The following is a 25,285-nucleotide window of genomic DNA, read 5'->3' as shown; positions in this document are numbered from 1 at the left end:
GCTGACGAATACACCTGCTTTTAAAGAAGGTGTTGCCTCATTACATCACGTCTGATTCTCTTCCCCTTGGACCAGCCCATGTGTGTCAGGTCTTCAAAGTTGTCTGCATTCTAGGGTCTCTTCTAATGTCAGAGGCGGCAGGAGATGTAAAGCTTCCATTCTTATTTTTCTGTTTCTGTTTTTTTTTTATTGAGGTATAATTGATATATAATATTATATTAGTTTCAGGTGTACAACATAATGATTCGCTATTTGTACATATTGCAAGATGATCACAATGATACCACCCATCACCGTACACAGTTCCACATTTTTCTCTTCCTTTTTCTACTTATTAACAGAAGAACTTGCAATGAACTTTGTCACTGTGCCTGCAAAGGCCATAGAAAGATATTAACCAGCAATCCAGAATCTAAGTAAACTAGGCATATAAAAATAAATTGTTTTATTTTCCTTTTGCACGAGGAGTGAGGAAAACAGCGAAAAGCAGACGCACATTTAAAATGGCCACGTCACAGCTCGGGGGTGCTGGGTTTAGAGGCAGGTGCTCTACAGCTTGTGAAAGAAGCTGAGGGCACTGCTGTGGGGAATCGGGTGGTTATGGTCGGTCCCCCCCCAAGGCTGGCCTCCCTCACTGCCGGGCTAGGGGCGCCCACTTTTAGAGACTGCACGGAGAGTCTGAGTCCTCTGCCTGCCCGGCGGGTCCGGCCCTGGCAGTGCCAGTGGAGAGTGGGGACGGGGCCTTCGTCCCTTTGGCCTCCTCCTGCCCGGTCAGTGCGGGTTGGCATTGGTCCTCACCCACAGCACAGCAGACCCAGGAGCCCACTGTGGCTATGGGTCCCCCCTGGATCTGGTGGGCAGACCTGAGGGGCAGCAACAGCAAGCTGGGGCGCTCTGCAACCCCTCCTTGGTTCCTGGAACTCCACCCACAATGCTGCCAACAGCCCCCTTGCCAGACTGTCAATCCCCCTGTGAGCGGGACACAGAGGCACTCAGGTTCTGAGACCGCAGAGACCCCTGCTAAAAAGGCAGGCATGTGCCACTGTTTTACAAAGACCCACTCCCCAAATGGTTATTAAGGTGCTTTGCTTATGAGAGGTAAAATCCCTAGTCATTCAGAAAAATCTAGAATTGCAATTCCACTTACGCGTGTCTACTGAGTGTTTGCTGTGGGTGTCCGTCAGCCAGGCCTCACCAGGCAAACAGCTGAAGAAAATAGGCTGCCGCAAGGAGTGAAAAATCATCATAGAAACATTCATGGAGACCAACCCTAATTTCCTGCAGGTTCTGGCTAGCCGGCTTTCCCTCTTTTGTGTCAGTGGCCGGGAGGGGACGTGCGGACAGTCTGTAGCACTGAAGGATACTAGGAGTCCTTTTGTTGCTTCCTACGTAGCTTCATGGGAGAAGAAGGGAGCGAGGTAGCCGTAAAAGAAATTAAGAAAAGCAGGTGTGACAGCAAATATAAGATAAACGCCCTTAGAGTAAGTACCATGGGGGCAGCAGACACTTTTGAAGTTCTGGGTGAAGGCCACTTACTGAAGCAGTAACATCAATAGGATAGATCTAACATAATGACACTTAGCCTAACAAACAGCTATTCAGCTACTACTAATATTCTGAGGGAGAAAAGAGCAGCCTCTGGCATCTGGGAACTCATCTGATGCTCCCAGCCAGGCCACGCGTTCTGTTGGACACAGAGGCTCTCGCAGAATATCAGCCTCAGAAGAGGCCACGTGGAAACGGTGATAGAGATAAAAGCAAGGTCACCTCGCATCCCACACCCCCTTCTACCCAAAGGGGCAATGGCTGCTGTTACCAAATAGGGCTTCCTTCTCACTCTGGTCTGCCCTCTCTGCAGGTGAGAATGATTGTGATGCCCAGTCACAAAATTGCACCCAATCCAGAGCGAGCCCCGGCTTCCGGAGGTCCTCTCCAAATTCACCCCCCACTGTCCCCATCCTCGGTCCTTCCTCACAGCCTCGTCCTGAGACGCCCCGTGGGTGCATTCTCCCTCGCTGTGATGTCATAAACCCAACTGGTTCAAGTTCAGTGGGTTCCCGGTGGTCACTGGCACTGCCATCTCCAAATGTCACACTTGTGCTCCGAGGGTCCCGGCCATGGAGATTCAGACGAGGAGGAGTAATGTAAATGCTCCATCCAATAACTATTTTCTCAAGGTTGCAGTGAGCATGCAGTTCCTGGTGAGCCTTTGGCGTGGAGGGGAAAGGCCAGACGTCCTGGTCAGACAAGGCTCTTCTCCTGCCCTGGTCAGAGCCACCGAGGCTGTTCTCCACGTCCTCCTGACAGATTCTCTCCTTGACCAAACCCTGCTCAGCCTCCCTTGAACTTTTCAACCAAGTCCACTTCCACATTCCTCCCTGCATTGTCCAATTTTAGCAGGAATCCTGTTAAGTCCATTTTAACCAGAAACCCTCACCCTCAATATCTGATTATCTTCCATATCTGATCAGGTTCCTCACCGCTTTCCATCCTGCAGGTGATGTCTGACCTCCCTGGCCTGCCTTCAGCAAGAATCTGTTAGGTCAGTTTAGCCAGAATCCCCCTTTACCCCGCTGCTTCCTCTTAGTAATTTCCATCCACTGAGTTCCACCTGCTCCTTGGCTATAAACCCCCACTTGTCCACAATGAGTTCAGAGTTGTGCTGGTTTTATACTGAGGTCTCTTTCTCTATTGCAATAGCTCCTGAATAAAATCTGTTTTCACCACTTTAACTCTGTCCAGCTCTGGTTTTTCTCTGACTCTCCTTCCACTGGGCAGAGGTCTGAGATGTCCAGAAGTTTACCACGGAATTTCATAAAATAACGCAGTTAAAATACATTTTAAAAAACTTGATTAATAACCAGTATCAGGAACTAGCTGTATCATGAAAACCAGAACAAAATAGGACTCTGGGTTTTACCTTTGAGTTTCCTAGGAACCACAGTGGGGGACAAAAAAAGGATCATAGAGTCTGTAAATGGAAGCAGTCAATTTTGATTGGAAGGCTTATCTCTACCACCTTCTACACTGTGTTAGAGAATGACTCCTACATATATGTGTGTGGCATGTGGTGTTTGCAGGGGATCTTATCTAATCTAATCTGGTTCTCTCATTCTCTAGCTGTGTGGACAGAGGTCCAGAGGGGATGTGATGTATGCAAGGGTGTAGGTGTCAGAAGTGGGATTCCTCCTATCCTGACACCGATGACCAGCTTGATCCGCTGGCCTGTTGCTTTATCCCACAGTGACTATGGTCAGATGAAGAAGCTTGTCTCAGTCTTCAGCCTTTCCCTCCAGCTGCTGTCCCTGTGGGTGGACTCAGACTTGGGGGTGGACGTGAGGCAGGGCTCAACAGCGGGCCTTGGGCTCACCTTCGGCCATGACGTCTGCGTGCCAGCAGTGGCAGGATGGTCCCGGTCCCTCGTGGACTCCTGCTGCTCCCCATCCCCTGAGCCACCCAGGGCTCTGCCACTAGGATGGAAGCTTCTACCTGGGCCAGTGCCTAAGATCGGGCTGATGTTGGCCATGGTGGCGGGAAAGGGCTTGGTGGCCGGCAGAGGTGAGGCAGGCCGGGCAGGGCTGCCCTCCCCCAATCTCCTCCCAGAGAGGGACATCGTCAGAGTTGTCCTCCCACCTTCTTGGTGTGAGGACATGGCCCCTTCAGTGGTGGCACTGAAGTAGAGTGTGGAGCTCTCCTGCCCTTCCCCTCCACCCAGCCACCCACCTGCACCCTTCCCCTGCACCCCAGAAGCAGCCCCGTCTCCTTCCTTTGGGCTGCCCTCCTGCTGCATAGCTGACGGCTTCTGGGCAGGAGTTTTGTCATGATTATCGCTGGCAAAAGAGACGTAATTTGAAGTTTCGTCAGCCTCTGCTCTGGGGACCACTCGAAGCTCAGAGCCTTCCTCTGAGGTTAGGGAGTTGTGGGGTGACGATGGGGGCTCTTGCTGGGAGGATGGGAGCTTCCTCTCCTGGTTGCAGTGTTGACTCAATCCCCATGGAGGGGAACAAAAGAAGCCAGGATTGTCTTCTCCAAAGAGTGCGTTGATCTTCGACACATTTCCCGTTTTCAGGGCAAGCTTCACCAACAGCCAGTGGTGATGGCGGAGGAAAGAGGCCTCCCCAGCCATCTGGATTTCCATCCCAGCCTCTGGGGGACCCCACTGTGGGCTGGGGGGCTTCCCCAGGCTTGTTAGCACATCACTTTCCTCTTGGCAGGTCCCCAGGCTCTCCGGCCCCTCCCCGGCTGGACCTGAGGCCCGGGGAGGAGAGTCTCCCTCTGCTTTATCACCCCCTGCAATGCCACAGGACTTCCTTACAAAGCCCTGCCAGATGTCTGTGGATTTAGGATGTAGCAGGCTGTAATAAATGACCAGCGAGACACTGCCTGAAAAAGAAGAAGAAAAAGAGCACACGGTTATCTTCTTTGAAGTCCTGCATCCTCGCTGTGGTTTGCAGAATTCCAGGTTCGGGAATTTTGAGTGGAGTAATGTAATTTGGGATCCAAAACAGGACTCGTTGCAGCATCAGAACTGGATATTTGGGGGGAGTTTAAGTCTTCTCCAGCTCCCATAAGCTGCAAATGTGTCTACACTGGAAAATCTAAGAACAAAGTTTAAGTCCTGTGGATTCTATGACTTCTTCCTTGAGGGATGTTCCAGCTGAGTCCTCTAGATGTGTGTGTGTATGCGTGAGAGAGAGACAGAGAGAGGCTTGGTAGAAATGACCATTTTACTTTCAGAAAACTGGGTCACATACTCAGAATTCAACCATCTACTCACTGGTTGATGGATTCCAAAGCGAGGGGAGGGGGAGGTAAGGAATCATTTCAAAAACAAGACCCAAGCAGAGGTTAAACATACGCATCAAAAACCTCGTATCAAGGAATTTCCATGAACAGCAACAATACTTCCTTTGTGCATAAACATCTTAATCACATTGTTGTCAGGTTCATTTATTTTGATCAGAAGTGTTGGCTAGGGCAATAATTCATTTAACAGAGCTTTCCAGTAATCCTCCCACGTTATTTCCAGCTTCCTGTTGTACTGGACCAAGCGCCTGGTTTCAGGGCGCTCATTATAAACAGCATGAAACCTGACATAGGCGGAGGAGGAGGGGGGAGAGCATCGGAGGGGCCAGGAAATTGCAGCAAGGATGGAGCTAGAAGGAACCTAACAGACGTCCCCTTGCATCCTCTCAGAGTACCTTTGGGGGAATGGAGACAGAATTCCTATGGGATGTGACCGAGTGTTGTTTCTGCAGGGGGCACGGCTCCGGCCGTTTCTATACATCGTTCCAAGTTCTCACAGTCAGCGTGAGGGAGGTATTGTCACTCTCCTTCTACAGTGAGCCACCCGAGGCCAAGAAATGGGAGCTGACCCCCTTCCCCTCCATCCTGCAAGTCCCGGGTACGTGTGTTCAGCGAAGGTAGACTTTCCTTGAGGCTGCGTGTTTCACTGGGTTCTTGGTTGCAGCCCCAGGCTGGCATACAGTAGGTACTCAATAAATGCTTATCGAGGGAGCTCAAGATGGCAGCCAGAGCTGCTGCTTTAAAGCCTGTGCTCCGCTGACTATAATGCATGCCCCGTGTTCCCACTGAGGACTTCCTCCAGCACCACAGGGGAATCAGGAGTTCAGGCTGCCCCAGGAAGCCGGGCAGAAGGACCAGCAAGCCTGGCTGTCTGAGCCCCTCAGGCCTTCTGAGCCCTGGGTGCCGAGCCTTGGACCTGGCTCCCGGCTCCCTGGGCCCTGGGTCAACACCCAGAGAATGAAAACATCTTCTCCTTGGAGCAACACTGGGTGGGCACCCAGCATGGCAGCTCCCAGGAGCCCCACACATGTTAGGAGTGGTGTCAGACATCTCTTTTCCAACTAGAGCGTAAAGCAGATTGCGCGGGGGTGGGGGGGGGGGTACATTTTTACTTCCGACCCCGCTGTGCTCACAGGACTCAGTGAGAACTGGAAAATCCGAATGAGTGGTTGGGTTGCCCAGCTTCACCGTCCCTTCATCCCAAGTGTCATGGTGCCCACGCCCCCAGGAAGGATTGCTTGAGCAGCAGTGCCATGTGAGAGAGCCCAGCCGCTTCTTGCCTGGGCACCCTGGGCACTTACCTGCACCCTAGCGCCTGGCATATATATTATTATTTTAAAAAGGACCAACCAGCTGTCCTACAACAGGCAAATGGTTGGCACACTGAGCTTCAGCCAAACCACGGACCAGTCCTCAGCAACAAAGGAAGGGATATTGATACACACGAGGGCCCAGAAGAATTGCCAGGGAATGGTGCTCAGTGAACCAAACCAATGCCCAAAGCCACGCATTGTACAATTCCAGTTGCATAACATCGTTGCAGTGACCAAATTATAGAAACGGAGGACAGGTTAGCGGTCGCCGGGGGTTAGAGAGGAGGTGGAGATAAGAGGCAGTGGATATGGTTTTGAAAGAGTAACAGAAGGGTCCTTATGGCCTCGGAAAAGTTCTCTCTGCATCTTGAATGTGTCACGTCAACATCCGGGTTCTGATGCTCTGCTTGTAGTTTTGCGGGAAGCCACCACTGGGGGGACTGGGGAGGGATGCAGGGATCTCTCTGCGTTCTTTCTTTCCCCTCCCTCCCTCCCTGCTACCCTTCCTTTCTTCCTTCTTTCCTTCCTTCCTTCTATTCTTTACTCTCTCTTTCAAACTCTCTCTTTCATGCACAATTTTGAAAATTTTCCCTGTTCTTTACCATAATACCTTCCATCCATCCTCCTAGATCCGACTCTCAAGTTATCTTCTCGGTGAATTATTTTCATGCATCTCCAGTCACATTAGCCGTCCTTGCGTCATTTCTCACTTTACCCTCTTTAAAATGTTTTTTAAAATACATTTATTGATGTGGAGATCTCTGTATTATTTCTGAAAACTTCGATTATCTCAAAGGTAAAAGTTTAATTTGAAAAAGAAGGGCTGACTTGGCCACCGGAATCTCTAACGAGCCTTGGTTCCTGACAACGGAGGGGTAGAGCTTAAAGGTCACCGCTGGTTCGTGGCCCTCGAATACTTGTTTTATGGCCACGTTTATGAATCCGCTCCGTCCCTGTAAGAGTCTCTTCATGTCTCCAAACGCTGGAAGCTCCGGGGCGTTTCCTCTCCCTGGTCAGTGCTAAAAGGACCCTACTCCCCGCCACCCATCCTCCTGCGTCAGGGTGCCCGGCGGTGCCTCGACTCCCACGCGCTCCCCCCCGGGACGTGGGTGGCCAGAGGCAAGGCCTTGGGGCGCGCGCGGGAGCTCAGCCCCGAGCTGTTGCGAACAGCGGGAGGAGCCTCTGCCCTGGACCGTGTTTCAGAAGCGCAAGGCCCCGCGTGGAACATTCGGGCGCTGTCCTGGAAGCTCTGGCAAAGGCCGCAGAATGAGGGCGCCGCCGTCGCCGGGCCAGCGCGTGCTGGGGGAGGAGTGCGGGGAGGAGGCCGGCCGCAGGGCTGCGGCTTCTTTTTTTTTTAAATTGAACCCAGTGTTTATATTTAATTTATTTATTTATTTTTATTTATGGCTGTGCTGGGTCTTCGTTTCTGTGCGAGGGCTTTCTCTAGTTGCGGCGAGCGGGGGCCACTCTTCATCGCGGTGCGCGGGCCTCTCACTATCGCGGCCTCTCTTGTTGCGGAGCACAGGCTCCAGACGCGCAGGCTCAGTAGTTGTGGCGCACGGGCCTAGTTGCTCCGCGGCATATGGGATCTTCCCGGACCAGGGCTCGAACCCGTGTCCCCTGCATTGGCAGGCGGATTCTCAACCACTGCGCCACCAGGGAAGCTCCGGGCTGCGACTTCTGTTATTTTCCAAGTGCAGGAGAGGAGCTCACACCCGATCCGCTAAGCCGGGGCAGCGCGGTGGGCACAGCGTGGACCTTGGAGCCGTTCCCTCATCACGAGACGTAACTGATCATCTTAAACCGCCAGGCCCTGTGGCTCTGCCCCTCCCAGACCGCCTGACCTCGCGGCATCGCTTAACCTCCCCTGTGCCTCACCCCAGCCTGGGGGGAGCTCAGCCCCTGTCCTAGGGCTCTTGTCGAGATGCCGCACGTGTGTGGAATCAGGAAGGTCCCTGCTCTGCCCCCTCCGCACCCAGTGCCTCGATGCTGGGAAAAGAGCGGGAGCTTACGTCCTTGACCCCTGCCAGCGCGCCAGAGAGGGTCCCACCCCCGAGGCAGCCCCTGCCTCACCAGCAGTTCCTCTGAGCACAGCCAAGCAAGGCAGACGGAGGCTGAACCGGTTTCTCGTGCCCCATGGGAGCGGCCTTGCCGCCCGCAGGGCAGGGAGCTCCCCTGGTCTCCATCCAGCTGCTTCTGAGCGCCGTTTCCTACCCTTGGAGGGAGCTCACTGTAAAGGAGCAAGTTGGGGTAGGGAGGGGGGGGCTAGGAAGGAGACGCGGGGTCTTACCGATCAGAAATCCAGACAAAGCTCCGGCTACAGCCCACAGGCTGGTCCACGACGCTCCCTGGAGAAAATCCGTGGCCAGCAGCACGAGGATGGTGTTCTCAAGCAGCATAACCTAGGGCACCAGAAGGAGAGTCAGCACGCTTGGCCGGGTGCAGGTGGCCTCGGACGCTCCCGTCCTGCGATCTGCTGCAGCTCCCTTCAGGGTTGGGGGCTCTGTCCTCGTGCCCCCGGGGGCTCCCACTGCTGACCGGGCCCCCCTGGAAGCAGGGTCAGAGTCGAGTGAGCCTCTCTAGCAACGGGGGATTCTCCCTGTTCTCAGTGCAGCTCATTAAAATGTCTGCAGAATCATAAACGCACAGGAAATGTAAGGGCACAGCTCACAAGGCTGGGGGGTTCCCTTTGGTGAGTCACGTGGGGCTGACAGAGACTTATTTCCTACTTTATATGTTCCATATTTTCATGTTAACTGTATGCGTCTGTTAGCTTTACCATGCAGTAATTAAAAGTATCTGCAGGGCTCACTGTGACACTGAATTCCAGTAAGCCAGAGTCAACACACTTTTCGTTAACAACGTCAGAATTTTTTTTTCATTTACCTCTTTAAAGGTAAATCTGGCCCCTGGCCACCAGGTGGCAGCAGGGGAGGTACTCCTGCCGGCTGAACAGGGAGCCTTCCTCCCTGGCCTGAAATAAGGGCAGCTCTTACAGAAGGCTCTCTGTACCTCCCGTCCAGGCGGGCTTATTAGCTAAGGTTTCCAAAGCTAATAATTTTAAACATAAATATAAATTAATATAAAAATATTTTAATATAAAATATATCAATATAATACAAAATATATTTCTTAAAATCAGTAAATAAACGGGATGTAATTCAAAGATGATGTATTTAAAGACTGTGTAGGAGACATTTTTTAAAAACCCTGAATTGCAATACTATTTTTTTTTCTTTTTTTTTCTTTATAAATTGATTAGCACAATGCCCTGGCACTTGGTAAGTAAGTACTTTTTTTTTTTTTTTTTTTTTATGGCTGTGTTGGGTATTCGTTTCTATGCGAGGGCTTTCTCTAGTTGCGGCAAGCGGGGGCCACTCTTCATCGCGGTGCGCAGGCCTCTCACTATCGCGGCCTCTCCTGTTGCAGAGTACAGGCTCCAGACGCGCAGGCTCAGCAATTGTGGCTCACGGGCCTAGTTGCTCCGCGGTATGTGGGATCTTCCCAGACCAGGGCTCGAACCCGTGTCCCCTGCATTAGCAGGCAGACTCTCAACCTCTGCGCCCCCAGGGAAGCCCCTGCAATACTATTATGCTAAAAGTCTTCCAAGGTTTGCCATAGCCATTTACTGGCATCATTTTAACTCTAGAAAGGTCAAATAAGGAGAGAATAAAAAATGATATTAGGGGCAGCTTAAAAATCCTAAGGATACCCACCTCCCCGTGCCTTAGGCTCTGGGTAGCTGTGTTTCAAGGGTCCAGCAGGTGTTATTTCGGTTCTAAATGGTGCTGCCCAGCAGCCCAGCCTGCAAAACTTGGAGATGCTCTCTCTCTACTCCTTAAATCAACCACATCTCATCAGCTGTCTGGCCCTCTTGACATATACAAACTCTTAGGTTTGTATATGTCAAAACAAAACAAAACAAAAAAACTGGTAGTGCAGACTGAAAAAAAAAAAATCCATCCCCTTCTTCCTGTCCTTACTGCCCTTTCACAGTTCTGAACTTGCTACTTCCTGTCAGGGCTCTACTGCAATCTCTCCTCCCCATCATTGTCGGGGTGACCCGTTTCACCTGCAGATCAGACCTTGGCATCCTCCCTAACACACCTGGAAACAGCCCCATCTCCACCCAGGGCCGCGGGTCCACTCCTTGACAACGCAGCGGTCCTCTTGACAGTGTGTCCTGACTCTCCGGTCCAGGGTCATCTTCCTACAGGCTGCCCCCTAAAGGGCTGTGACTGCTGGTGTTACGTGTCTACTCGGCTGGGTTAAGAGATGCTCAGATACCGGTAACTGCGTTACTTCCGGGTGTGTCCGTGACGGTGTTTCGGGAAGAGATTAGCATTTGAATCGGTAGTCTGAGTAAAGATCACCTTCACCTGTGCAGGTGGGCTCCGTCCAATCGTTGAAGGTCCGAATAGAACAAAAAAGAGGAAGAGAGAATTCTCTTTCTCTTCTTGAGCTGAGACATCCATCTTCTCCTGTCCTTGGACGCCAAGCTCCTGGTTCTTGGTCTTCTGGACTTGGACTAAGTTACCACGGGCTTCCCTGGTTCTCCAGCTTGCGGATGGCAGACCGTGGGACTTCACAGCTTCCGTAATTGCATGAGCGAATTCCTATAATAAATCTGCTCTTACGCATCCATACATATCCCATTGGTTCTGTTTGTCTGGAGAACGCTGACAAACGCAATGACTTTCCACTGACGAAGACCTTCTTCTTGACCAAACGACTCAGACAGGCTCACCTAAGCCCTCTTCTGGACGAGGCCTCAGCCTTGGCCTATAAAAACTGCAGACTCGTAGCGGAAATGATTTTGCCTACCTCTGCACATTAAGAGACCCGAACCAACACTACCATAATTTCTAACAGCTCAAGGCTGCACCCCTAGCATGATGACCCCAGCCGCAGTTAAGTCCCTGCCTAAGAAAGCTCAGTGCTGCCAGGAGAATTTACTGTTCATTCCAGCCCAAACCTGGTGATAGGCAGATAGTCCCTGAACTTCCTCTTGGGGGAGGGGGTTACCTTAGAAAGTCTGCGATTATAAACCCTTTCTCTGTCCCTTTGAAATGTACATCTTTTACCACCCAGAGCCGTCTTCTCCAGGACCTGAGGACCATCTCTCTGAAATACACACATCCCAGGAGACGACTCTCCCAGCCTGTGAGCTCCTTGCCCTAAGGTGTGTGAACACTGCCTCCTGTCGTGAAGAGACGGGAAGTGTGTTTCTTGCCCCGAAAGCGCCAACTAACACCCCAGATGGTGAGGTCACATTGACCACATCCCTTCACTCCCCGACTCTGCTCGAGCCCACACTGTCCCACGCCATTCTCCCTTTAAAATATGCAGTCGCCTCTGCATAAATTGAGGTCGGGGTCAGTCCATGCTGGACCCCTTGCCTTGTTGCAACTGACTTAATAGAATCTGTTTTCATCACCGTCAACTGGCGTCCGGGTGTGTTTAACTCGGTACCGTCCACACTGGCTTTCCTACGGCCTCCCCCACACCCTGTGGCCTTCATTGTGCTTCTGCATCTTTGCTCCTCCACGCTCGAAACTTCCGTAGTGTCTAAGTTCTGTCTTTTCCTATTCAATCACTCTGAACTCAGTGGTCCGGTGACTAAGACAGCTGCAAACAATTAAGCATTTGTTTCCCTTCCTTATGTAACAGCCCCTAGAACTCCTGGGACAAGGGTGTGAACGTGACAAAAACAAACAAAGAAAAGCAGCAACTGTGAAACGTCTCCTTACGCAGTCCTCCTTCTCAGGGCGCCCATGGGCATCGGCACGTGAACACGCTGCTCCGGCAAACGGACGATGGAAAAGTGACCCTCAGCTTTATTCACGGTGCATGGGGGCGGGGCCCTGCCACACACTCAGCCCTCACCCCCCACAGTGAGATGGGCCTTGTTACTCCCGGTTTCCAGATGTGGAAACTGAGGCTTGGCGGGGCTCTGTAACTCGTTCAGCATCACAGGTCCTCTTTGGTCTGTGGGCCCCGTGGCCTATGGGGTCACCAAGCTCTCCTAAAACCAGGGGGTGACCACGCCGCCCACCTGCTGCCGGACAGGAGCTGCACCTCCGGGCTCTTCTCTTTGTTCCCACCTCCATCCTGGAGCGCCTGCACAAGTTTTTGTATTAGTAACAGCCACGATTTGTTGGTTATTTCAGCCCAAGTTGTTTATTATTTAATCTTCCCAGGGACCCTGAAAAGCAGGTAGGTCTTACCTCATTGTCACAGGGACACCGAGAGGTGGGTGGCTATGTCCTGATGTGCTGATGAAAAAATAGGTCCAGAGAGTTTAAATTCTTGGCCATGTCATTTGGTGACAGTTAATGGCAGAGCCAGGGTCCCACGTAAGCCCGTCTGATTCCAAAGCGTGTGCTCCGAAGCCCTGGCTGGTCCTCTCTCCTTTGCCATTTGCAATGCAGTTCAACTTCCCCCTTCTCATCAAAAGTGTCCCTGGTCATCCCAGTGGGAAGTGACACTCCTGTGAGATTCAGACGCTGCTTTCTCTGCCAGCATTTGTCCACATTCTGCCTCTTTTTAAAAATTGGATAGAAGCTTATCTCCTCCATGGGACCAGAAACAGCATGCAGACAGGCATTACGTAATCTTTGTGTTTTTCACACTGTCTAGGACCACAGCTGTAACTCAGTGATTGAGCTGATTAACAAGGGCATCGCGTATATGACACAGAATAGAACTGTGGTTATATTTATCAGATGGGCTGACATAGAGAGTGGCTGAAAAACACCACCAAAGGCGCCACAATCCTTGCCACGGTAACTACGTGGAAACAACTGGACGTCAGGTTACTATTTTCAGAGCCCATCATCTCTGTTCAAGACTATACTTCCTTTTAGAATTTTTCCTAAAATTAAGCTATTCCTCCTTAATAGATACGTGTGCACAAGTGCACACATGCACACACACACGCATGCACGCACACGTTCTACGTATACAGTAAAAGCTGGGATTAAACAAAACCGTCATCACCACTTGCCGTGTAGAACGTGGCCATCCGGCTTCGGGAAGGGCTGTCCCAGACGTTGAGGTAGCAGAGGATGTACGTGGCACCCATGAGCAGGTTGAACAGCCTCCAGTGGCAGGTGCTGTCCACGATGTCACTCTGCTGAGCCACGAGCCAGAATGTCATCACCAGCCAGTGGGCACCTGCAGAGAGCAGCCTCGGAAGTCAGGGTCCTCGGGGTGGGGGGGCGCTGAGGGAGGAGACGGGGAGCAGGTAGGGCAGGAACTCGGAAACCAGGGCGTGTAGCCCTCCTCTCTGTTCTGACTGCATCTGACCCGGCATCCAAGAAAACAAATGAAAGCCCAGAAGAGATTCAAGGGGCACAGAAAACCTACACTTTCTATTTTTGCAAGTATTATCTCACTTGATCCTCATAAAGGGTAGCTGACCTAATTTGGGGATAAGCAAACAAAAACTAGCTTCAGTAACACTCACCAAATATCGCGCACTTAGGCCTTTTTAGTTCCAGAAAGTGTTTAAAGAGCCAGTGACAAAACTGATTGCTCACTGTTTTTTAATCCCTGCTCGAAGGGCTTAAAAACCTCCACATCCAAAGGAAAGATCTGTACGCAATCCAGCTGTAATATTGGTTCCTATAGTTTAGGAGGAATAACGTCATACTGGAGTTTGAACTGAAATTTTTTTAAAAAATGAATTAAAAACAGCTAATGTCTTTTTAGGAACACAATTTCTTTCAGAGATTTCTGCTTTCTGCCAATAAATGTATCCATGCTTGTTCTAGGCTCAAGTCTAAATATCTCTCGGTGCTTCGTGTTCCTTCTTGTAGAGGGTGTTCCCTGATGACCGGAAGAGGTTCCTCTCTGGGCAGGGACACACAGGCCCCCGGCAGGCATACTGCATCGTCAGGCAAACTCCCTGCCATCACTGGTCAAATCAGGTGCGGCTAGACTGAGGGCTGAGGGGGGCTTTGGATTCAGTGGACATGTCCTGTTTGAAACAGAGAAGGTGCCTAAAACTCAGCATCTGAGTAACAGGGAGGGCTTTTGGAGGCTAGGAGCCACAGCACAGTATGTACTGCACATTTCTGTATCGCATCAGGGCACGTGGGACCCTGTGGCTCCCTCCTGTTTAAGTGTCAGTTTTACTAGGGATTTTCAGCCCATGATACAGAATGTGGAGCCCTCAGCAGCTAAAGCCGTGCTCTGGAGTTGGCTGGTCCTTTGAGGGCTGGGCTCTCTGAGCTGTGGGCGCGTTTCTCCAGAGAGACCCTCCATGCGTGCCTCCTCTCCCTGGATGCTCGTGGGCTCAATCTATTCCTCCACGTTCTTGAACTTGGGCTGGCCGAGACCGCTTCGCCAGGCAGAATACAGCAGAAGACACGCTGATCCAGTTCCGGGCCAGTTGTAAGAGGACTGGCGGTTTCCACCCCCTTTCTCTTGGGATGCTCAGCTGACACGTCTGATTCCAGAGGACTTTGCCGAAGAGAAAGGGTGGAGGAGCCCTGGGTGCCAGAAGTCTGTACAGCCAGCCCAGGGGAGCCTCCCTGTGAATCCAGACACCTGCTAACCTACTGCGACGGTGTGAGGACGCCCTGGCCCAGGCAAGAACCCCCAGCGGGGCCCAGTCAGCCCTCAGAACCGGGGCTGTTGATCATGAAAGGTGCTTTTAAGGCATTAAGTTTGGGGTGGTGTGTCATGCAGCAATAGATAGTCGGAACGTATGCTCAACTCACCTGCAACAACCAGAACCCAGACGCGGTAAACTTGGAAGAACAGAACCAGACTCAGAACGCGGGCTCCCACCATGCCCATCCTCCAGAGCAGCTGGCAGCCGAGGGCCGTCCACGGCATGGAGAGCTGACCCGGCTTCATGGAGCCCATGGCACGAGCATAGCACACCAGGGCCCAGGACAGCATAGACCAGGAGCACAGAGCACTCATCCCTGGAAGCCAAGCGGACAGGACAACCCAGTGTTTACAGGACGTCTAACCTCCTAACAAAACCTGACTTCTCAGAGGGCGTCGTCACCTCCGTGCAAACACGCACGTCCTTCTCCGCTCTGAAGCAGTGAGGACGTGCAGGAGAGCCTTGCTCGGCTGAACACGTGGGTGCTCGTCCCCTCAGGTGGGCTGGGCTCTCCGTGTGTCCACCCTTTAAGACAACCTCCTCAAGCACCTCCGGTTTGTGACGAAGCAGATCCTAACGGCTCTGAACGTGGCATTTCATCCCAAATGCGCTCTGCCCTTCAATCCATATACAGGAGGTTTAATCAGGGAAATAAGACCAGGACATCAAATGGTTCCAGGCCCGTAGGAGACAGCCTGCGCCCTGGGGTGAGAGGCAGCAGACGATGCACGTTTGCTGTGGCCTGAGTTGCTCTGTTTCCATGGCTCTCGAGGCGTGTTGCTCAGGCTGCAGACTTAGTCCCGTGAGAAACAGACCCACTGATTTCACAAGCGGCAGCGCGTGGCACCTTCCCAAGGTGCTTTCAGGCTCATCTGACTCTCTGCAATTTCTGTCCCATGGACTGAGCCCCACGAGGGAAGCCGGCCCCCGGGAACTCATCGCCCCAAACAAAAGCCAGTATTAACCATTCCCTTGGGCTGCCCTAATTCTCCCAAACAGGAAATCTTAGGTTGCCGGGTTTTGCTAAATAAGGCGTTTCCTTCTGTCCCCCTTGAGAAGTCGGACGGTCTGAGGTCAGTGGTAGGAGACACTCACCCGGCACGATACCAGTGAAGTCCGAGGCGAGAAAGACGTATGTTTGAAGCAGCAGGTGGGGCCCGACCTGCAGCAGGGCTTCCAGGAGGCGCAGGGCCGACAGGTCGGCCTCCTGCATCCGCAGCTGGCCCCAGGGGGAGGCCTCCCCTTCCCTCCGGAGAACACGGGCCACGGCGTCCCAGTGCCTGAGGAAGAGGAGAGCCCGGGGCTCAGAACCACACCGTGATAGCTTACGCAGGAACCCCCTTCTCTGGCTTATCGTGTAGAGGCCGATAGCTTTCCAGGGGTTAACCGATCGCATCTACACCCCAAGTGCCTGAGCTCTGACCCCAGAGTGAAGGTGGCACGTCTGACCCAAGCGCTGCAGCAGGTGACCTTGCCCAGCAAGGCCCGGCCCGCGGAACACACTCTGCCCACACGTGGAAGGGGTGGTAGGTCGTGGAAGGGGTGGTAGGCCGGGAGCCTGGACCACACAGGTTTGCTGCGGACTCTCTCTGAGCCCTGCAAAGTTTGGAGCTAACCCTGAGCTACCTCCCAGCCCCAGGGCCTCTCGGGATGGGAATTAATCCGCTACCGCCGGACAGCAGGAAGGGCAGGGCACCATCGTGGGGTGTGCAAGGGCGGGCCGCCCTGGCTGCAGGGACACACATCCAGGAAAAGGAGTCAGTGCGACGGAAGAAAAAGGAGGAAACGTGCCTGTTTCATTCTGCTTCCCCAAAACCCACCCTAGAAACCTTTCTGATGCTTCCATCTTATGAAAGCCGTCTGGAGGTGCCATGGGTCGCTGTCCCGTGCCCCCAGGAGGGTCGTGCACGTATAAAAACGACACCGTTCCCCAGGCACGTGTGGGCTCTGGGGACTTCGGGTTTTCACAGCGGTTTCCCACTCACGCGCCCAGAAGCAGGAACACCGTGATCCCTACACCTGCCTGCAGCAGGGGCAGGCGTGCCTGCCAAGTCCATGTGCAATTGCGAACTTCTGTCCAAGTTCAGAAAAACTGGGAATCATTTTAATTTACCGACTCCTGAAAGAGAGCTGGGTGCGCCTTTCAAGTTACCCCGAACGCCCCCTCCCTCTGATCTCCGGCCAACATTTCTACGGCCAGAGCAGAAGGGGGTCCTCTTTGAAATGGCTTTGTTCAGGGTACAGAAGGCCCAGGAAAGACACTTAAGAAAGACAGCTTTCCTCTTTCATGATTTGGATCCTGGAGTGAACTGATTTCTTACTGAGTCTTTGAAGCCGTGATCTCTGACCCAAATATAATGTTAAGAAAAAGCATATGGGGCTTCCCTGGTGGTGCAGTGGTTAAGAATCCGCCTGCCAATGCAGGGGACACGGGTTCGAGCCCTGGTCCGGGAGGATCCCATATGCCGCGGAGCAGCTAAGCCCGTGCGTCACAACTACTGAGCCTGAGCTCTAGAGCCCGCAAGCCACAACTACTGAAGCCCACGTGCTACAACTACTGAAGCCTGTGCTCTGCAACAAGAGAAGCCACGGCAATGAGAAGCCCGTGCACCGTGACGAAGAGTAGCCCCCCCTCGCCGCAACTAGAGAAAGCCCGCGCACAGCAACGAAGACCCAACGCAGCCAAAAATAAATAAATTTATTAAAAACAAAAAGCATATGAAGCTGAATACGGTAGCTTCCCTTTCAGTCCTGAATCCTCCACTGTGGGGACGTGCCAATCTCCCTTCCTACCCTCCCAGCCGCCTCCATTCATTCCACGGGCATCCTTACTGGGCTGATCCCACCTGCTGGAGACGGCAGAGGGTGCAAACGAAATTGAAGACCTTCTCCGGAAGCCCAAGATTCCGTTGTGGAAAGAAAGCCACACACACGCGAAAGGTTTTAAGCAGGAAGAAAGACGTGTGAAAATGAGAGGGCGGAAGGGGTCCCGGGGAGAGAGGAAAACATGTTCAGGGAAAGGAGGCACGGGCATACTCAGGACAGGGACAAAGCCTGAGGGGGCACGGTGGCGTCGGGAGATTCTGAAATCTGGAACCTGATGCAGGGGGGAAGGGACTCAGGCTGAGATCACTGGTTAGGGGGGTTCGGGGGGCCCAGGTGAAAGCGGAGGTACGGGACGGGCAGTGGGGGGAGGAGGGCGGAGGTGGGAGTGGATGGTCTCCTTCCAGGTCCTCGCCAGCTCCTGCCCGGATTTCTGGCCGCCTGCCTGGCCCCTGGACTCCCCCTTCTCAGTTCCTTTCCTGTGCTGTCTCTAAGGGCCTTGCCTGACCAGGTTATTCCTTTACTTAAACCTTTCCAGTGGCTCTCCAACCCCTTACCTGGCGGACAAGTTCCTTCACGGTCCAGCCCACTCTGTCTCCGTCCACACTGCTCGTGTCCAGAAAATCCTCACCCTGCACTCACAGCACCGCAGACTTCTAGTTTTCCAAAACCACCACTGGCAGTGCTTCTTTCTGCATCAGCTTTGCTGTTTCCTGGGTCACAAGTGCCTCCCCCTCCCACGTGCATCAGAGTCCGCCTCATCCTTCAGCCCTCACACGACGGCTCCTGTGTCCGGATGGCGGTTCCAATCGTGAGCGGCATCAGAGTCACCAGGTGGGCTGTTTAAAGACAGCTTGCCCGGCCCCAGGCCTAGAATTTCTGATTAAACAGACGCGTTTGGAGAATTATGAGGAGTTTGCCGCGATGCCATGTGGGTCCCGGTGAAGCTCGAGAATTTGCATTTTTAGCGAGTTTCGGGTGATGAAGACGTCGCTGGTCGAGGGATGCACCGTGGCAAACCCTGGGGCTCCCAGCATCCTGTGAATATCTCCCTCTTCTTCTAATTCACTGTTCCAGCTTTGTTCCCAATTTGGCCTCAGACTGTGTCTTAATCACGTGTCTCCAGTCCCTTGGGTCACACAAGGTTAGCAAACATGAACGAATAAATACCGAGCATATTGAGCTGTGTTGATGGTCTAAGATTTCTAGTTGCACTGAGAACAACATGCACTAAAAATTGACGTTTGTTAACACGTTTAATTAAACTAACTTGGTCTTTGGAATGATGTTTCTCAGCAAGCTCCACTGAACAGCTTAAATAAAAAACCAAACTTATCCGCTTCACCCGGAATAGTCTATCGTAGCCACACAAGGTGAAGAATTAGTGACACCTCTCTCCATCTTAACCTTTATGGTGACGTGAAAGCTGAGACAGTGAACAGCTGAGGTTTCCGCTAGGACTGTACAGTTTTTTCAAGTTTTTAAAATTGCGGTAAAATACACATAACATAAAACGTACCATCTTTACCATTTTATGGGTACAGTTCAGTGATATTAATAATTTAAATTTCATAATTTACTAGATTATTGACAATTTGCAATAATTCATAATGGTGTGCAACCAACACCACCATCGTCCTCTGTAACTCTTTTCATCTTGTAAAACTGAAACTCTGTCCCCATTAAACAGTAACTCCCCGTTCCCTCCTCCCCCCGGCCCCTGGCACCCCCCATCCTACTTTCTGTCTCTATGAACTTGACTCTATGAACTTGACTACTCTAGGTGCCACATGTAAGTGGAATTATATATTTGTCTTAGTGCATGGCTTACTGCATCATGTCCTCCAGATTCATCCACGTTGTAGCATATTACAGAATTTCATTCTTTTTTTCCATTGTATGTACAGACCACATTTTGCTTATCCATTCATCTGTTAATAGACACTTGGGTTGCTTCATGTTTTGGCTACTGTGAGTAATGCTGCTATGAACATGGGTGTACAAAGATCTCTTCCAGACCCTGCTTTCAACTTGTTTGGATATATACTCAGAAGTGGAATTGCTGGATTATATGGTACTTCTATGTTTAATTTTTTGAGGAACTACCATTCTGTTTTCCATAGTGGCTGCACCATTTTACATTTCCACCGACGGTGTGCAAGGGTTCCAATTTCTCCACATCCTTGCCAACACTTGTTTCCTGGGGGGTTTTTTGGATTTTTAAAAATTTATTTATTTTTGGTTGTGTTGGGTCTTCGTTGCTGCCCAGGGGCTTTCTCTAGTTGCGGCGAGCGGGGGCTGCTCTTCCTTGCGGTGCGCGGGCTTCTCATTGCAGTGGCTTCTCTTGTTGCGGAGCACGGGCTCTAGGCATGTGGGCTTCAGTAGTTGTGGCTCGCGGGCTCTAGAGCACAGGCTCAGTAGTTGTGGCGCACGGGCTTAGTTGCACCACAGCATGTGGGATCTTCCCGGACCAGGGCTCCAACCCCTGTCCTCTGCATTGGCAGGCGGATTCTTAACCACTGCGCCACCAGGGAAGCCCTACTTTTATGTTTTAAGTCCTTGCATTTTTTATAAGCCACTTCAAGAGGTTTGTGTTTAATTGGTTTTTTTGTTGTTAGTAGATTCTTCTGCACTATGTTATGATCCCTTTTTAAATGCTATTTGTATAGGATTGTGCAAACAGAATTGTTTTGGCTCCTCCTACAGGTGCTTCAGCTGAACTGCAGTTTCCTGAACGGCTTCTTTGCTGGCCCTGATTGGGAATCAGTCTTGCAAAATTCCGTGTGGATGTGCTGAAAGACACTCCATTACCCAGTGTCTTCTTTGTGAAAGCCCAATAAGCTGGTTGCAGGAAAAGGAATAGATTTCTTGTTTTCTACTTTAACTTTCAAAGTTTTCTTCTAAGGAAGTAGATTTCCATTTGTTTGGTTTATTTTCTATCACAGAAGCATTGTAAACCATGTAGCTTCTTATGCTTGTTGCAAAACTGAGAGACAAATTTGTGGTTCACCGTGAGCAAGAGCAATTGTGCATTTTTTTTTTTTAACATCTTTATTGGAGTAATTGTGCATTCTGGCATTATCTTCTTTCCCAACATTCCCTTCCGTTTCCTGACTTTTCTCACTTCTTTTCTTTTCTCTTGCCTTTTCTTTTTGTCCTTTTAACTTATACATACATATTTTTAGTCGCCTTAACTTTTTTTTTTTTTTTTTTTTTTGGTCGCACTGAGCAGCATATGGGATCTTAGTTCCCTGACCAGGGATCGAACCTGTGTCCCCTGCAGTGGGAGCGCAGTCTTAAACACTGCACTGCCAGGGAAGTCCCATTAACTTCTTTTTTTAAATAAGAAGAGATATAGATGACTAGTTGTTTTTCCTAATTTCTAATTTTCCTGTCTCTCTTCATTTACGCATTTTAGTTTTTTAAAAAAATATATTTAGTATTCATGGCATCATCTGAGAAACTTGGGGAAGATGAGCGGGGGTCAGTGTTGGACACCAGCATGGAAGTGGATATGTGCGAGCCTGACACTGCCCCATCTCTGAAGAAGGCACTGGATCAAAGGGGACCAAGGGTCCCCACGGAGCCCCAGAAGACAGATTTATCTGACAGTTATTCAGGAGGCTTCTCTCAAGTGACTGGCCCTGACTTCAATCTTCTTTTGAGCTATGACATGTTTGCTTAGGGGAGAGTTGATTCATTTTTTTTCAATAGGTGCTCTGTCCTTGAGGTCGCACACTTGATGACTATAACGTACCACATGGTCCCTGGAAGGACCTGAGCCCTTAATGGTTTTCGTACCAAGTTGGGCACAGAGAAGGGTCAGCACGTGTGGGTAGCGCCCGGTACAGGCTCCGATCCTCCCTGAGTCCAACGGGAAAGCCACCTCTGCTCTCTCCCCACTGGTCAGAGTCCTATCATGTCAGAGGAACCACATGGCTTGAACACAAAGGCTCAGCTGTAGGCAAAATTGCTGTAGCTGAAAATGCTTCTGGTGCCTTTGGAGATGTAGGGTTCCAGCTCCGAGGGCCCCAGAGAAATTCGGGTGGTTGGGTGATGTCTTTATCAGAAGTACCCTCTGCCTCCAAGCTGAGATTCAGTCCCTCCTCAGAGGCAGCTGGGAAATCAGGAAACTCACTTCAGCGCCTCCAAAGAAAGCCTTGGGCATGGCTTGAAGGCATAAGCCACGCAAAACAGCCAGCAGCACAGCCCGAGGTCTGGGACTTGGCCGTGACTCCTGGACAGCCTTCCTGTCCTCAGCGTCTACAAGTTCATGTGCTCTTGAGCCGGAGGGCTTCACCCATCTGATCTCCCAAGTTTCTCCCTTTTAAAATTCCTGGCAACTCTATGGGATTATGAGGCAGCTGAGAGCTGAAATGTGCCCCAGTGTAAGCTCACTGCCGCATCTGCCCTGACCCTCCAGGAATCCAGGTATCCCAGGGAAAATAACACCTTACCGGCACTGGTGGACCAAAGGCGAGCCAGCTGAGCACTAGGCCTGTCCAGGATGCCTTTTTATGGAAAAATTCGGCCCTGGCACCCAAATGGCTTCTCCTTGCAATAAAAGCTTAATGCAAATGTTACCAGGCCGACCCCACTGCTGAGTCTGCTTAAATCTGTGTCACCCTCCTGGAGTGAGGGAGTAGGGGTTTACACGGACCGGCCCTAACTGAGTCACTTTCCATGGCTCTAAAGGCGAGACCAACTGAATTAAACAAGAGCACACAGGATTTGGCCCAAGTCAAGAAAAAGCTTTTGAAGGGTCACGGCTCCTTCTGGTAGGAGCCCCTTGAGGATGCTCAAGGAAGTTCAGGCTGGGCGAGGTGACCAATATCAGAGCAGATGTTCAAAGAGGTGGCTTCGAACATTCTCCCAAGCCTGCACTCTTGTGACCCTAAGGATGGAATACGTATGCGCAGAAGAACCCTCCTATCGCACGTGTGAAATCACGCTTCAGGGCTGAAAGGGGCTGCCTTACCGCTTCCACACGCCCAGCTGGAGGAGGTGTAGCACCACCAACGAGCAGTGACTCTGATGTCCATCTTCTCGGAACCAAAGGTAGCTCAGGCCCTGGACCAAGAAGCCAGGCAGTAGCACAGAGAGGGCCAGCCACCCCCAGAGGAGCCGGCCTGTGGTGAAGTAGTAAACCACGGTGCAGAGGCCTGGGGACCAGAGGAAGGACCAGAGCGTTAGTGGAAGGCAGGAAGGAGCCTGGGCAACCAGCCAACACTGTGTCCCTACAGCCAGCAGTGCTGCCTGCTACGCCTAACCTGGAGTGGGCAGAGCCCGCGGGCAGTCTAGACCGGAATGGGGTGGAACGAAAGCGCCAGAGCTTCCCAAAGGATCCCAAAGGCCCAGACACCATGGCTGTATAAAGGGACTGTTGGATCGCATAGGACAGCATGCAAAAAAAAAACACCTGGCACTTAGTATGCGCTCAAAAATGTAAACCCTCCTCTCTGGGGACGGCTTCATTTATTTTATTTTTGAGGGTTGTAGGATAGGGTCAGGGAATGGAAAGAGCTTGATAAATCTAGGTTAGGATCTGCCCTCCCTGATGAGTGACAATAGAGGTGGGTGCTTCCCTCTGTCCAGTACTAGTAGGTGCTCGGGGCTCACAGTAATTGTTTTACAGGACTATTGCTTGCGTTTCCCAGGGTTAGAGTTTAACATGGATTTATGGGCACGTACAGCTGTGAACTGCAGCGGTAAGAGAGCACCGCCCCAGGTACAGACGGGGACCCTGCAGGTTCCCAGAGAAGCCAGGGCTTGGGCAGCCATTCCTTGGTGCCCAGGCTCTGTCCCTTGCTCTAATCACCCGGCACACAAGGCAAACCAGGAGCCCCAGGCACAAAAAGCCTCTGGGGGAGTCACGCCCTGCCCAGTCTGAGGAACGCTGAGGCCCAGGCGTTCCTAGCTGGGAGGGAAGGAGGAGCCCACGTCCGCGGGGCCACCTGGGGTGGGTGCCGAGACCCGGGGTCCTGTCTCATCTTAGCCCTGCTCGGTGGCGGCGCTGGACCCCGGAGCTTTGGAGCCGGTCTCAACCTGGGACCTCCTCTGGGCCCCTCTGAAACCTCATGGCGGCGACGACCCCGGGGGACCTTCGCGGACCCCGGTTCAAACAAGGGACCCGCCGACACGGCGCGGGGGCAACTCCTCCCAGGATAAAGTGCAGAGCCAGCGCCCGCCGGGGTCCCCAAGTGCCTGCGAGCTGGGGAGTGGCGAGGAACGCTGGGGGGTCTGGATGCTGAAGCCCCATTAATTCCACTCCCCCCAACCCCTCCCCATCTGCGGGGGCCCCGTGAGGAAGAAGCGGCTGCAGGGAGCCGGGCGGCAGCGGGCGGAGGCCTCCGCTCCGGCACCGAAGGAGTTACAAGTTCAAACTGGAAAGGCGCTGAACCGCGCCGCCGTCTCGCCCCGCCTCCGCCGGCGGACCGCGCTCCGCACGCGCCCAGGGCGCCCCGCGCCGGCCGCCTCCGGCCCGGCTGTACACGGTCTTCCCTCCAGAGCTCCGCGGAAGCCGAGCCCAGTCCCACCACAACCTGGCCCCGACCGGCTTCCCCCGCCGCCCAGACCCCCAGGCCGGCCGGGTAGTGGGGAGAGCAGGGCGCCCCCAGGCCCGCGTGCAGCGCCTCGGGCACCTGCAGCACTTTGCCGCGTCCTGGAGGCCTTTCTGGAGGGAAGGGGTGGGGGCACATGTGCCGAGACTCCTGCAGGGGATCACGCACCCGCTGGAGGGGGGTGGAGAGGATCGTGCATCCGCCGCGGAGGGACCTCAGATGCTGGGGGACCATGCATGCGGGGGCGGAGGGGAGAGAATTGTGCATCCGCCGCGGAGGGACCTCAGATACACCGGGACCATGCATGCAAGGGGGAGGGAGGAGTATCGTGCATCCGCCGCGGAGGGACCTCAGATGCAGGGGGACCATGCATGCAAGGGGTAGGGGGGAGTATCGTGCATCCGCCGCGGAGGGGCCTCAGATGCAGGGGGACCATGCATGCAAGGGGGAGGGGGGAGGATCGTGCATCCGCCGCGGAGGGACCTCAGATGCAGGGGACCATGCATGCAAGGGGGAGGGGGGAGGATCGTGCATCCGCCGCGGAGGGGCCTCAGATGCAGGGGGACCATGCATGCGGGGGCGGAGGGGGCGCGGCATTCATCCTCGGGGGCAATCACGCATCCCCGGGAGGGTCGTGCATTCGCGGGGATCTACTAGGGACCGGGCGGGTGGGGTGCTACCGTGCGTGCACTGGCGCGCAGTGCTGGGTGCAGACGGGGAGAGGCCGCCGCCGTGGCCGGGGTGGCGTGTGGGTCCCCGGGCGTCAGGGTGGGTCGGAGGGGTGAGCGTGGCCTGCCCCGCACTCACGCGCGCTCTGCTCGGCCGCCAGCAGCAGGGCGGAGAGGCCCAGGACCCCCGCGTGCATCCTCCGCGCCCGCCGCGCCGCTGGCCTGCCTCCCGGGCCCCCGCCCCTTCCCCTCCGGCCGCCCCGAGTCGGGGAGGGTTCCGGCCGGAGACCCGGCTGCAGGATGCATTTCGGCTGAGCCTTTAGGCGCGGAGTGTCTCGTCCTGGGTTTTCCCGAGTAACTAGACGGGTCGGAAGGAGGCAGGGAGGGGGGCAGACTTAAGTTGTCTGCTTCCTAAGCAGGGAAAGTACCGATTACACCAGGCCTCTAGATGTGCGCAGAAGCGGTTCCTCTGCCGTCCCCCAACCTTATAACGGG

The 25,285-nt window shown here is 53.0% G+C and overlaps 1 protein-coding gene across 1 annotated transcript; it reads right to left on the bottom strand.

Annotated features, from left to right (window-relative positions):
• Positions 1–221: 221 nt before the first annotated feature.
• XKR5 (XK related 5) lies at positions 222–25,013 on the bottom strand. The gene is made up of 7 exons (XM_036838468.1): positions 24,930–25,013; positions 22,541–22,724; positions 15,835–16,019; positions 14,846–15,055; positions 13,126–13,295; positions 8,410–8,521; positions 222–4,383 (listed from the first exon to the last, which is right to left on the bottom strand). Exons 1-7 carry the CDS (start codon positions 24,985–24,987, stop codon positions 3,254–3,256), a joined length of 2,049 nt encoding a protein of 682 aa, XP_036694363.1. The 5' UTR covers positions 24,988–25,013; the 3' UTR covers positions 222–3,253.
• Between the last annotated feature and the right edge of the window lie 272 nt (positions 25,014–25,285).

The sequence above is a fragment of the Balaenoptera musculus genome, chromosome 21 (genome assembly GCF_009873245.2).
Source record: "Balaenoptera musculus isolate JJ_BM4_2016_0621 chromosome 21, mBalMus1.pri.v3, whole genome shotgun sequence".
NCBI lineage: Eukaryota > Metazoa > Chordata > Mammalia > Artiodactyla > Balaenopteridae > Balaenoptera > Balaenoptera musculus.
The sequence above is the reverse complement of the archived record's forward strand: the minus strand, read 5'-3'. Positions and strand labels throughout refer to the sequence as shown.